General features: G+C 42.6%; 1 protein-coding gene across 5 annotated transcripts in view; it reads right to left on the reverse strand.

Annotated features, from left to right (window-relative positions):
* Nucleotides 1–547: 547 nt before the first annotated feature.
* The window catches only part of eif4h (eukaryotic translation initiation factor 4h), a 31,331-nt gene continuing 18,114 nt past the window's right edge, over nucleotides 548–13,764 (reverse strand). For all 5 annotated transcript variants that reach the window (XM_084327750.1, XM_084327749.1, XM_084327751.1 and 2 more), the window contains 3 exons: nucleotides 13,579–13,749; nucleotides 11,881–11,996; nucleotides 548–744 (listed from right to left, as the gene is read on the reverse strand). In XM_084327750.1, coding sequence (XP_084183876.1) covers nucleotides 727–744; nucleotides 11,881–11,996; nucleotides 13,579–13,749 — 305 coding nt within the window. In that variant the 3' untranslated portion in view covers nucleotides 548–726. The remainder of the gene's footprint in view (nucleotides 745–11,880; nucleotides 11,997–13,578; nucleotides 13,750–13,764) is intronic.

Genomic DNA, 13,764 nt, shown 5'->3' on the forward strand with positions numbered 1-13,764 from the left:
TGTGTAAGTAAGTACAATGTTGCGAGAGAAGACTGCAGCGTGGGCCATACAATCCAAGATTCTTTTCATTTAGCTAATTAACGTGAGCATCATTTACTCTAAACAAGTTTTATTTTTATACCATTATTGCAGGAAGCCATTTTGCCTGGATTTGATCAGACCAAGAGCAAAAATCTTTCAAAATTGGGTTCCATGATTAAACATTGAGACAATAAAAAGTTAGGTTTTATTTAGCATTGTGACCCATTTAATACTTAGGACAGTGGAGGTTTGACGAAGTGATAATCATTTCACAATTAAAGCAGGAATTTAGCAGGAAAATGTGAAACACCCACAAGCGGCTTTTTACCTCGTCTAGAACTGGTAACTGGAAACACAAAATATGCCTTGGGAAAGGTAAGAGAAAATTACACATCAACGTTCCTTACCCAAAGGCAACAGAATCAAACTGAAGCCACTGCCCCGGATTCCTTTTGACGTGTGAGGGGGGGGGGGGGGGGGGGGGGGGGGGGGGGGAGGAGGGAGGGGCCAATTTGATGGATATAGGCATTAGCCCCACCCCCATTGGCAGCCTTGGCTCCGGCTGCTCGTTAGCCAATTAGACGACAGCCTGCTTTGTCAGAGTGAGGAACCCATAACCCCAGCCAGCTCTCTTTGGGAAAAGTCTTTGAAAGATTTTTGGAGAACAAAGCCAGTAGATCCAGGCAGCCTTCCAGAATAATTCAGTTACTCTGCATCTGTACCCTGCAGAACAAGGAGGGAGAGGGAAAAACACAATGCAATGGTTAGAGATGTGGTTCAATTAGGGAGCAATTGTTGTTAAAAATTACTTAAAATGGCACAAAAAAAGAATAAAAAAAAAAGATTAAGCAGGTAGATACAATAACTTTAAATAAATTACTCTACTATTGAAAATTGTTGGTTACTTTATGAACTGCTTTAAAAAGAAAATATTAATAAAATAACAAGACTGTACAATTGAACTATAAGCTGCAATTTACAAAATGGGACTTCATAATGGCTAAACAGAAACAAGAGTGTCACATATCTGAATATAAGTTAACTTGTTGGTTGGTGTTGTGGGCAATGTAATAGATATAAATATACCGGTAGTCTCTTTTAACTCATTCTGGGCCATCCACGTAACATTACGTGTTTGCCCGACAACCGTTGGGTGCCAGCCACGTAATATTACGTTTTTTTTGTTAGTTTTTCTTTTCCCCCCCGATATTAATGCTGGAAAAGGCATATTGGGAGTCCGAAGGTGCAGTACCGGCCGCCTCATTGCTTTTACCAAACGGTTTGTGCGTTTTGCGAATCTGATTGGCCACTGACGTTTCTTTGACGTTTCTGGTCATGTGACATGTGCGCCCAATCGTGTGACGGCAAGTTCTTTGGACGGTTAAGCTTAGGCGCTCTTTCGAAGTTGGTTAAGGTTAGAGTTTGTCTTAGAGCATGGCGATAGAACGCCAGCCCTGATTCCAAACTCCAACCTTAACCAACTGTGAAAGAGTCGCCTAAGCTTAACCAGTGATAAAGTTAGGTAATTTGCCAGGCTGTTCAATGCGGAAATGGGCTAAGACACTGCTCGTCATGCGATTGGGCGCACATGTCACATGACCAGAAACATGCGTGGCCAATCAGAGCGCAAAACGGGAATGCAGAAACACGAACCGCTTGGTAAAAGCATAGACGCGTACCGGCCAGATCCTGGTAGTGGCGCTGTCTAGAGAATGCAGTAATCCCTGTTGCATGCCAGGTGTCACACTGAAATCTTTCCGGGCGGACTTTTTTGTTAGTCTGCAGCGAGGGCTTCACTCGATCGCATGGAATACTCTTTGCGATGCAGAATTCATTATGTAGTAAAGGATTATGGCATGGGCCAATGGACATATGATCTACCAGATGGCGATCAAATAATTGAACAATTCTTTTTGGAATCCAACCGGCCAAAGGTAAGAGCAATTTGACGTCAATTTCAGCTTGATCGTGCAAGGATTTAATAGCCATCCCCCAGATCAGCCTATGTTGTGGTAATAACGAATGCCGTTATTGGCAATCAATTGAAAAATCAAAGAAAAAGAGATCTTTGATCTCAAGTGACTACCTGGTAAAATAAAGGTAAGAAATTAATCAGAAACGACTTCCCCCGCCCCCCCCCCCCCCCACCCTTTCATGCATTCATGATGGAACATAATACCGATCATATGCATTTGGATTTTTAACCGTGTCGTGTGTAGGGACGAAACGCCAATGGATTTAACGTTATTAGCTTAGCGCCTTATAAATAGCCTTACAGGAATTATCCCAGATCATTCCGATATAACACTCATATTCACCACGGTATAAAACGGGAACGTATTGATGAAAAAATAATATTTCTCTTATGCATCTTGAACGGAAGGTTCTTACTGTCAATTGACAATGATATTGGATACATAGCTATAATATAAAATATAGATTTAATGGAAAGATGGCCTAACTACAGCATGGCCCAGTCTAATAGCTGGCACTGATTGAGTTAAAAGAGGCAGTTAACCCAACATTCAAGAAAGCATATTTTCCCCTTGTTCCCGGAGTGCTATCTATCCATCCGGATAATTTGGGGAAACCATTTGCCTATTTTTGGAGATGTCTGCTGTAGACATGCCGGTCATCACTAGGGGTGGGAATCACCAGTTTCATCACGATACGATACAATATAGATTCTTTGGACAACGATACGATATTTGCCGATATCACAAAGTCTGCCACGATACGATACGATTAAATTCAGGTGCCTGCGATCGATATGAGGCGATATTATGTGCCCATTTAACACAATCAGTCACATTTAGATCAACAAAAAAAAGGCTACGGAAATATCAATTGATGTATTTATTTTTGAGCTCTTCCAGACATTTAAATGAAAAACAATCTATTGTTTTTAATACAAATAGACCTCCTGTTCACTTTTGTTTTTATATATTGAGCTTTAACACACACAGACACACACACAGTCCCCCACAGCCCCCACCCCTCCTCCTTCCAAGTCCCCTCTCTCCTCTCCTGTTCTCTCTCACGGTTAGCTGCTTAGCTTTTAAGCAGCCAACGCGACGTTCATTTAGATATTTAACGCGACGTTGGCATAAAGGAATGGCGACGATGCAACGCCTGTTATATGCATTTGACCCATTGCGGGGGAAAAACTGCACAGACTTATATCGGCTCGCAAAATAGACGCTCTGAGTGCTTTACAGCAGACGCAAACACTGCTGTAATGTCTACACGGAGTTTCACAATACTGGGCGCCGGCGGATATGACTCGCAGGGATTTTCAAAATAAGAGTATCGCAATATGAATCGATCTTTTTACGTTGCGTCGATCCTATTTGATTATTGATAATAGATCGATATATCGATCTGGATCGATGTATTGTCCCACCCCTAGTCATCACTCCAATACAATGGAGCTGAATGGCACTGTTTGTGGCGCTCAAAATGGCAAGAAATGCATTTGGAAAAACTCAAAAAGCAATGTCTCTTTACAGAAATCATGACCGGGTTCCTCGAGATAATCCACATACCTTGTTGTGAGCAGTTTCATGTAGGAACTATTTTCTACCAAAGTATACACTCATAATAATGTGCATTTCAACCTTTATTTATACTCGAAAATCATTGAGTGATTTATAGAAGTGCTGCTCCTTCCGCTCAAACCTCTAGACACGATCCATCATTCTGGACTGGTGATAGATATGGTACTCACCCCTGCATCCTGTATAATAAGGTGGGTTGGTCTTCTCTGGCAGAGAGGTAAAATAAACATTGGTATCTGTTTATCTTCAAGGCCATTGCCGGAAAATTACCACCTTATATAACAATGTTGCTAGATTGGAACTATGGACCCTATCGGACACACTCAAATAACGGTCCCTACAGTACAGTACAGTACAGACTGAGCTTGGGAAGGCAGCCCTTTTAAATTGATGCCCCTGTTTTGTGGAATGATCTTTAACTCTCGCTAGAAATCAATACTCTATTTCAGTCATCATGTGTATTTCCGCCGTTGGTGTCACAGCGCATGCGCACCAGGCAGCCAAATACGGAAATACACGGCTCGCTCTGATGCCGCGTTCACGTTACGTGGGAAGAAGCGGAAGAACCAGAGGACATCTCATTGCTACAACTAGGAAGCCTTCACGCGTTGACTCGATGAAACGCCCACATCCATACTTCCGCAATTCGTGACGCTATCGGGGTCTATAAAAAAATCCCATATGTCCTATTAGGAATTACCACTAGGAGGCTGACGTGAATGGTTTTTCCCAGTCGGAAGCTGGTTCTTCCGCTTCTTCCCACGTAACGTGAACGCGGCATCACAAAGCGAGCCGTGTATTTCCGTATTTGGCTGCCTGGTGCGCATGCGCTGTGACACCAACGGCGGAAATACACGGCTCGCTCTGAGTACCACTCGTTTTGTAACAATGATTTAAACTGTTTATTAGCAACTCCGAGCTTCCAGACCCCAGCCCCTCGCTGTGTGAAACCCATATTGTACGCTGGGTACCTTTGAAATTCATATCCGATATATTTTTGACCCACCCCGAGCTGGGAAGCAGTGCTTGGTGCTCCAAACGAGCCTGGTAGCAACATAGCTGAGAGTGACTGTGTATTAAAAAGCCAGCCCCTGGCTTGCACATCGCAGTCACGTAAGGGGCTATGTGGACCCCAGTAATAGTAGCCTATGCCTGTGGCAATGGCTAATGGGGATCCGAATAAACTAAGAAAACTAAGACCGGTCTTTCCCAGCAGAACAATTTACCGTACTTAACGTTACACAGGTCGAGCTACACACACTTTGCTTGCTAACGTTAGATAGCAGTGTTGATAAGAAGGAGCAGTCTGCCCACAAAGATGTTTAAAAAATGGATTACCATTCAAACGTTATTGAAGACTCCTGTGACCAGTAACTTTTGCTAACCATTTTTTGTGTGCTAACAGATTTGGACATTTAATGTGAGAAGTTGCAGCCTTTCACATGCATGCATTGAGTACACACACATTTATTTTATTAAATCGCAGCTTTTGCACTTATATGGTAATTTCACAGGCTGACATTGCAATTAGATTAATCGTGCAGCACTGATTCAGCCAGTTCAGGTTAAAGTAAGTATGGAAGGTATACTTCGGTAGAAGGTAGATCCTACATGAAACTGCTCACAATAAGGTCTGGCTTGTGTCCACAGCGGATGTTTTATGAGTTGTCAGCTCCTTTCTGTCATTCATTTCTATGCTACAGACGCGACAGGCGCGCTCCTTTTCCCAGCGCCGCGCCTCGCATTTTTGGGCGGAGCGCTCCCAGCGCCTAAAGTTGAAACTAGTTCAACTTTTGGAGAGGAGCGCGCTCATCAAGGTAACTTTTTTCGACCGACCAATCAACATCGATCAAGTGGCTGAGCCGCGGCAGTCGCGAGACTCAGGAAAACGCTCTGAGCTGTTTTTTTTTTGCTTTTCAAAGAGGTCCGCCTTGAAAAAAACATCAGCTGTGGACACAAGCCCTAACTGGGTCATCATTTCTGGAAAGGTCATAATTTTGTGTTTCAAATGTGTGTTTTTCTTTGTGCCATTTTGAGCACCAAGTACCATTCAGCTCCATTGTATTGGAGTGATGGAAAACATCTCTACGGCAGATATCTCCATAACTAGGCAAATCACACCAAAACCATCTGGTTTCGCCGGACAGCACTCCGGGTAAGGGGGAAATGTGTTTAATCTGCCCCTTTAAGACATTGAAGGCATAATGTCACATATTCATCAGCCCCAGAAAGAGGCAATGCAAGATTTTTTGCAAATCACACAAGCATAAAAAGGTATACATATTTTTTTCTATTTCACATGATCAAATCATGTTTAGAGTGGAGGGTCTTTTAGTCCAGTGATTCCCAACCTGGGGTCCGCGGACCCCCGGGGGTCCGCCAGGGGGCGCAGGGGGTCCGCCAGACCACAGATGATTTGAGGTCTTTTTTTTTTTTTTTTCAGAGAAATATTTAATTAGCATATTTTTATCATCAGAAGCATGAATAGTCTCTCCACTACAATAAAAAATAAAGATAAATAAATAAACATCTAGACATGATTTTTGAACGTTAACAGTAGGCTACCGGGTAGCCGCTAAAACGCGAATCAGTTGACTGTATCACTTTCTGTAGCTAGCCTAGCACGCTAGTTAACTTTCTCGGCTCGTCTGCAGTCAGCTGCCAGAGGCGAAAATGTGTGACAAACGAAAAGGAGATGACAGCAGCTCATCTGCAAAAAAAGTTATGACCTACAGCAATCGCGAAAATTACATCACCATGGGCTTCACTGAGGGACCAGACAAACGACCTGAGTGTGTGATTTGTGGAGAAAAGTTGGCAAACTCGAGCCTGAAGCCCAGCAAGCTGAAGAGACATCAGGCGTCTAAGCACCCAGAAACCGTTGGGAAGGATCCGGACTTTTTTCGGAGGAAAGAACAGTCTCTCAAGGCGAACAAGCCTGTTGATGTTAGAGTAGCGTGGAGCAGGGGTGGCAGTGATTTACAGAAGGCTACCGAAGCCTCCTTTGAGTGTTCGTTTTTAATTGCAAAAGCAAAGAAACCGCACAATATTGGCGAGCAGCTCATCAAACCAGCCTGCATCAAAATGGTTTACAAACTGTGCGGCCCACAGGTGGCGGATAAACTAAAATCAGTACCACTCTCGAACAATGTAGTGAAAGACCGAATTGATAAGATGTCAAGTGATTGCGAGCAGCAGCTGTCAGAAAAGCTTAGAAAGGGTCCATTTGCCATACAACTTGATGAAACTACAACTGTCGCAGACGAGGCTGTGCTCATCGTTTATGTGCAATATATCGAAAATGAGGATCTGAAGCAGGACATTCTCATGTCAGTCAACCTTATTTGATAAGGATAAGGATATTTTTACTGCAGTGGATTCTTACTTCATTCAACATAAATGCAAACCGTTCACCATTAGGGCCTGATTTGAGAGGATGAATACAGGATTTGAATATTGGCCAAAATTTTGAAATACATATGGTGCAAGATTAGATTTGTTGATTGAAGGCACAAGTCAAAGAAGCATAGTGGGTCTAATTATGATGCATATGCCTGTGTATAAGCAGTTTGTTATTAAAATGACAAAAAAAGTATTAAACCCAGCTAGGACAGATTCTCTCTGCTACTGATTGGAATTTCCTGTCTCATATTTAGTTTAATTTGTTGCATTGATTTGTTCCATAAATGCAAACCGTTCACCATTAGGGACTGCTTTGAGAGGATGAATACAGGATTTGAATATTGGCCAAACATTTTGAAATGCATATGGTGCAAGATGAGATTTGTTGATTGAAGGCACAAGTTAAAGAAGCATAGTGGGTCTAATTGTGATGCATATGCCTGTGTATAAGCAGTTTGTTATTAAAATGACAAAAAAAAGGTATTAAACCCAGCTAGGACAGATTCTCTCTGCTACTGATTGGAATTTCCTGTCTCATATTTAGTTTAATTTGTTGCATTGATTTGTTCCATAAATGCAAACCGTTCACCATTAGGGCCTGATTTGAGAGGATGAATACAGCATTTGAATATTGGCCAAACATTTTGAAATGCATATGGTGCAAGATGAGATTTGTTGATTGAAGGCACAAGTCAAAGAAGCATAGTGGGTCTAATTGTGATGCATATGCCTGTGTATAAGCAGTTTGTTATTAAAAGAAAATATATATATATTTTATGGTATCTTATTAGGAGTAGGGTTGGGCACCGAAAACCGGTTCTAATAGGAACCGGTTCCTAACTTCCGGTTCTGGAACCGGAAGTAACATATTTGAATTTCGATTCTAAATTTCGATTTTTTTTTTTTACTTTTTTTTTTACTTTAATACCCTAGTTACAGTACAGCAACCAAATTAAACTGTATCAAGTCAACTGAAAATGTGAATAGTATGATTTTCTTTTTGAAAAAATAAAAATAAAAAAAATCTCCTTCGAAATAAGCTGTGACCTGTTTTGACCTGCACCTCAAAGGATCGGAATCGAGAATCGTTTAGAACAGGAATCGATATGGAGAATCGGAATCGGAACCGGAATCGTTCAAATCCAAACGATGCCCAACCCTAATTAGGAGGGGGTCCGCGAATTTCATCAGAGATGTTTGGGGGTCCCTGGGGGGAAAAAGGTTGGGAACCACTGTTTTAGTCTATGATCGACTACAAAGAAGCGTAGACCACATGCAGAAAATAGCTTAAATTGCAAAACAACCAAAGAGGTGCCATGTCTGAAAACCCAGCAGTAGTCTTTTCAGTAGATTCTGTATTCGTATGGTTGAGTAGGCCTTTTTTTGGGTACCCCTTCAGTCATCTTAAAAATATTCAGGGTTTTTAATGGAGTATATACATAGCATGGTTTCAGGAAGTGGATTTATACTTTACTCACAAATTACAATAAAAAAGAGAAAAGACGTCACTTCACGGATTTACTATATAACCAAAGCAATCATGGAAGCAAACTTTCAAGTGCAAGTAGATCAACCATTTACTGTTGCTGTTAATCACAAATGATGTAACACCCAACCAAGTTAGATGCTGCATATCGTTACTGTTGACACCAATAACATGCAATGAGATTTATTTTTCCATGACAAAGGGCGGGACAAAAACACAACTTCCCTACTGCACAGAAGAGGATTTTCCACCTACTGAACAGTAGCTTCTAAAAGCATAAGAGAGTGGGTACTGGGTAGTAGGGTTAGTACCCTGTCTGATTCTGTAAGATTTTGGTTGAATTAGGCCATTATATCTATTGTTACGTTGCAGTGGATGTGCGAGTACGCCTTTTTCACAGGGGCCATTTTTATTCATCATTCGGCAAACAAAGATGTAACCATAGATATAGAATACTATATGGTTACACCTTTGTTTACCCATCTAGGACGAGTCAAAATGGCTGCTATGAAAAGTGCCTGTGAACCCCCCCCCCCCCCCCCCCCCCCCCCACATAGCTACAGGAAAAAGCAGGCACCAATCACAAAGCAGAGGTGTATGTAAGAAACAATGTTAAAACTGTTTGACATGCATTCACAAGCTGCTCGTTGGTGTGCGAGAGTGGGTTTGTGTGTAATCGTGTAATTTTTGTGTATGTACACAGGGCTGTACACTGCGACGAGATGATTGCAAATTGCCCCCTAATTTGGTCCGTGCGAGTGGAAAATAATATCTGGGGGCAAGCTTGCGAGTAGTGATTTCAACCCTTCATTCGCATTTCACTCCTGAATTAATCCATACAAATTGGATACAAAAAATAGTAAAACATTAGCCTACAACCAGGGCTGTAGTGTGAGACATAATGTTGCGGTTATAATTTCATTAGACAGACCAGCGCGGACCTTTAATAACATGCAATTTAATTGATACGAGCAATGGGCTAACGGTAGCTGCTAACCAAGGTATCCATTAGGACTATGCTAAGCTAACTAGCGATAGCTGCTAACCCTGGAAAACGGTCAAAGCAGACTCCACAACACTAGTTCCATTCGTGAGGAAAGGGGGTGGGTTATATTGACAACGCTTGACAACAGAAGTTTAAACATAACTTCATATTTATTGGTTATTCGTTTCTGTATATCATCCAGCTTCCATCTCCGTGTGTTAAACTCTTCCTGTTTACATTCGAGTGTGACGTCATCACCTACGGCAGCTTAGACGCGTCTCTACATTTCGTAGCTCCATTTCTGCAGACCCCTCTCTGATACTCTAGACAAGAGTATCGTCACATTTTCTTGAAGTTCGTCACAGGGCTAATGCTACGTTGCAGCCAGCTAGCTACTGAGCCAAAGAAGAAGAATAACAACAGTGCATGCAGGGCAGAGGTCAGGCAGAAACAGCACTCCGACCTATTAAGTGGAGGTGTTGTTTGACACAACATTCCCTCCTAGTAGGGATGGGCATTTTACAAAAAGATCCAGATCGATTGATCGCATGATGTACTCGAGTAGTGATCGATTACTTGTGGAGGAAAATGCTGTACAAAATAAACGTCTTTTCCGGTGTTTTAGACTTTGCTCTTTTATTTTGAAACCCCCGACCGGAAGTATTGTTGTTATCGCTAGCGGAACCCATCTATGAGCGGACAACTTGTGTCGTCCGGTTCTGTGTTTTTGAGCTAACGCTAAAACAAATGTTGAGATTGTTGGTGAACAACTAACTTTAGGTTAGTTTTAACGTTAGATGCAGCTACAGGCAATCGACGATGAGGAGGAAGAGCTGCTGATTTTAATCGGCAGTGCGTCAAAGCTGTATATAATAGAATAGCCCTGTGGTGCGTAGGCATGACAGCACAGCTCGAAACGACCTGTTAATTGATGTTTAACTTGTCCGTGTCCAGTCCTTTCGACTAGCCCCACCCCTTCACTGTAAACAATGATGCATGTAATTGTATTAACGTTCTTGTGTGTTGTAGCTATGTTATACATTCTGAATGGCATTAACGTTAGTTGGGTACCGTCATTGTATTTCATTGGTTAGCTATTTAGCTAATGTTGATAGCATTGAATAGCATCAACGCTAGCTGGCTACAACGAATTCTCACAAGCTGGCATCGTAAAAAAGTGCGTCCTAGTAGATCATTTAAGATAGTTTTCTCATAGCCCACCTCTACCTCCTAGTGGCTGAAATTGAAAATTGCTTTTCAGTCAACACTGTTCGGGACTTAATTAACACATTGGTTGCCAGCAGGGGGTGCGCGATTTATCGCTTGAGTGCCACCACTAATCACTGAGAGGACGAGCACATTTGCGAACGCATAAACTATATCTTAAATTATGGCTATATGTCTAATACGCCCGTCGCTTATCAATGACTTGCTTGCAGTCAACATGTACGAAACGGATTGTTTTTTCATCTGTACATTTCCGTTGTATACCGTTTTGAATAGAGTATAGTTTGAGATTTCTAAAATAAATAAATAAAAGATTCCGCGATAATAGCTCTTTAGTGGAATACACACAACACGTTGTCATTTTCCGGCTGATTTATGAATAGTTTTAAAATAAACGCTAGATTATCGATAGTATTATGTGTACTTATGCACGCTAGAGAAGCGGGCTGAAAAATCTATTATCTATGTCCTGCCTGGCGCTAACGTTACTCCCACACACATACACACATGAGACACGTTGTGAACGCTAAGAAAAAAAACTCTGATTAACCCAATACTGGTAAAATAAAGTCCTTACCTCACATCAGATGTTCTGCAAAAAGATTAATCCAATTCCTGATCGCCATTCCAAATATCGATCGCGTTGATGATCCAACGTTATACCTCGAAACACATAATCGACATGTCTTCCAGTGCCCTCAGTGGATGCAATAGTCTCAGGTTACATGCTCAGAAGTAAAATGTGGAGCCCAGAGTTTTTTTTCCCTGATGCATTCCAATCGACCCCATTCCAATGGGTGCAATACCATCCGGGAGACAATAGGGGGCGGTATTTGCCCTTTTCGAGCTCAGAGCCAGTCCCAATGATAACGTGAGGCTGGATGGATGAAAAATGAATGGATATCGCTAATAAAAGAAATAACGATTAAATAACGAGATTTCTCATCATTGGCACTCAACGCATGGCGGCCAACAAAGAGATTTCTCGTTGTTGGCACCCAATGTGTTAAGAGGCGATAACCTGCATATAAAGAAAATTAACAGCCACATTACAAAAGTCGACTTTTGATCCCTGCAAACGATTATTCGGTTTACATGACCCATCCCTAAATCGATACAAGTGTGTCCCTGTCCTCCCCTCCGTTCCGTCCAAGGCTTGCAAGCCTGGCCACAATCTCTTATGTGGTTTCTTTGGGCATTACCTCCTCCCTCGGTTTGGCTCCACCAAAGATGGCAGAGTTGGGGTTGGCGACTTGGTTCAGAGGGCCACCCACTGTGCGTGGCTTCAGCTGCAGCCGCGGCCTCTGTGCCCGTTCCTCTGCAGGGAAAAAGAAGACAAACCATCAGGTCAAAAACATGAACAATGCAAACAGTAGAGTCCAGACCTCTGTCTCTGTCACCAGTGTCCCTGTCACCGTAACACTATGATGTCCCTGTCACCGTAACACTATGATGTCCCTGTCACCGTAACACTATGATGTCCCTGTCACCGTAACACTATGATGTCCCTGTCACCGTAACAAACACTATGATGTCCCTGTCACCGTAACACTATGATGTCCCTGTCACCGTAATACTATGATGTCCCTGTCACCGTAATACTATGATGTCCCTGTCACCGTAACACTATGATGTCCCTGTCACCGTAACACTATGATGTCCCTGTCACCGTAACACTATGATGTCCCTGTCACCGTAACACTATGATGTCCGTCACCGTAACACTATGATGTCCCTGTCACCGTAACACTATGGTGTCCCTGTCACCGTAACACTATGATGTCCCTGTCACCGTAACACTATGATGTCCCGGTCACCGTAACACTATGATGTCCCTGTCACCGTAACACTATGATGTCCCTGTCACCGTAACACTGGCGTACCCATCACCATAACACTATAGTGTCCCTGTCACTGTAACACTATGATGTCCCTGTCACCGTAACACTATGATGTCCCTGTCACTGTCACCGTAACACTATGATGTCCCTGTCACCGTGACACTATGATGTCCCTGTCACCGTAACACTATGATGTCACTGTAACACTATGATGTCCCCGACACTGTAACACTATGATGTCCCTGTCACCGTAACACTATGATGTCACTGTAACACTATGATGTCCCGTCACTGTAACACTATGACGTCCCCGTCACCGTAACACTATGATGTCCCCGTAACACTATGGCATGGCTGTACAGTGCGACGAGGTCATCGCATATTGAGCCTAAATATACAATACTTAAATACTGTCCACTTAAATTTCCCTCCGGGGATCAATAAAGTATCAACCTATCTATCTAATAACGAGACAATATGCAAATAAGATAATACTAATAATTGTCACGGTTCCCTGTATGAAAGTGGCTTGCAATTTACTGCTGGTAAAATCACTGTTTATTTCTCGTTTTCGGTGGCAAAAAACGTGATCGGGGCATCCCTACTAGAGACCAAGGGAATTCAGGAGATGTATAGCTTTCCAAGGTATGTTGACAATAAAGAGGGGTTTCTGAGCAATGTCCAGAACAGTAGTGCTCGCCAACCAATCAGAGAGAAATGCAAAATTGATACCAAACCACAGCACCTTTTTTATGGTGTTGCACAAGGTCTTGGTGTCTTAATGTGATATTTTGGAGGGATTCTTGACAGTTTCTATCAACCTTGGTCAAAAATTGTTACATTTTGCACCAAATCTGTGTAACAAATGGTATCAACCCAACAATTGCACAACAACTTGTGATAAATAAGCATGAGCCAATACAGGATTGTGATTATGAGCAATACGTTTGTATATAGCCGACTTTTCGATTTTGTTTGGTCAATATGCTTTTGTCCGACCAAGTTCTGTCTGTAGTGTGGTAGTGAAAGGGTTAACGAGTTAAGAGAGTAGACAGTCACCAGCAGTAGGTTCTCTGAAGTCTGCATCTCCTGCTCCTCCTCCTTGGGGCGGTCCATCTCTGTAACGGCCCATTCCTGCTCCTGCCGCGCCCCCCGCTCCTCCTCCCCTCCTGTCGCCCCCGGGGCGATCACCTCCTCGACCACCACGGCCTCCAAAGTCACCTCCAAAGCCTGCCAGGTGCACCA

Source organism: Notolepis coatsorum (genome assembly GCF_963971535.1).
Source record: "Notolepis coatsorum genome assembly, chromosome: 1".
Classification (NCBI taxonomy): domain Eukaryota; kingdom Metazoa; phylum Chordata; class Actinopteri; order Aulopiformes; family Paralepididae; genus Notolepis; species Notolepis coatsorum.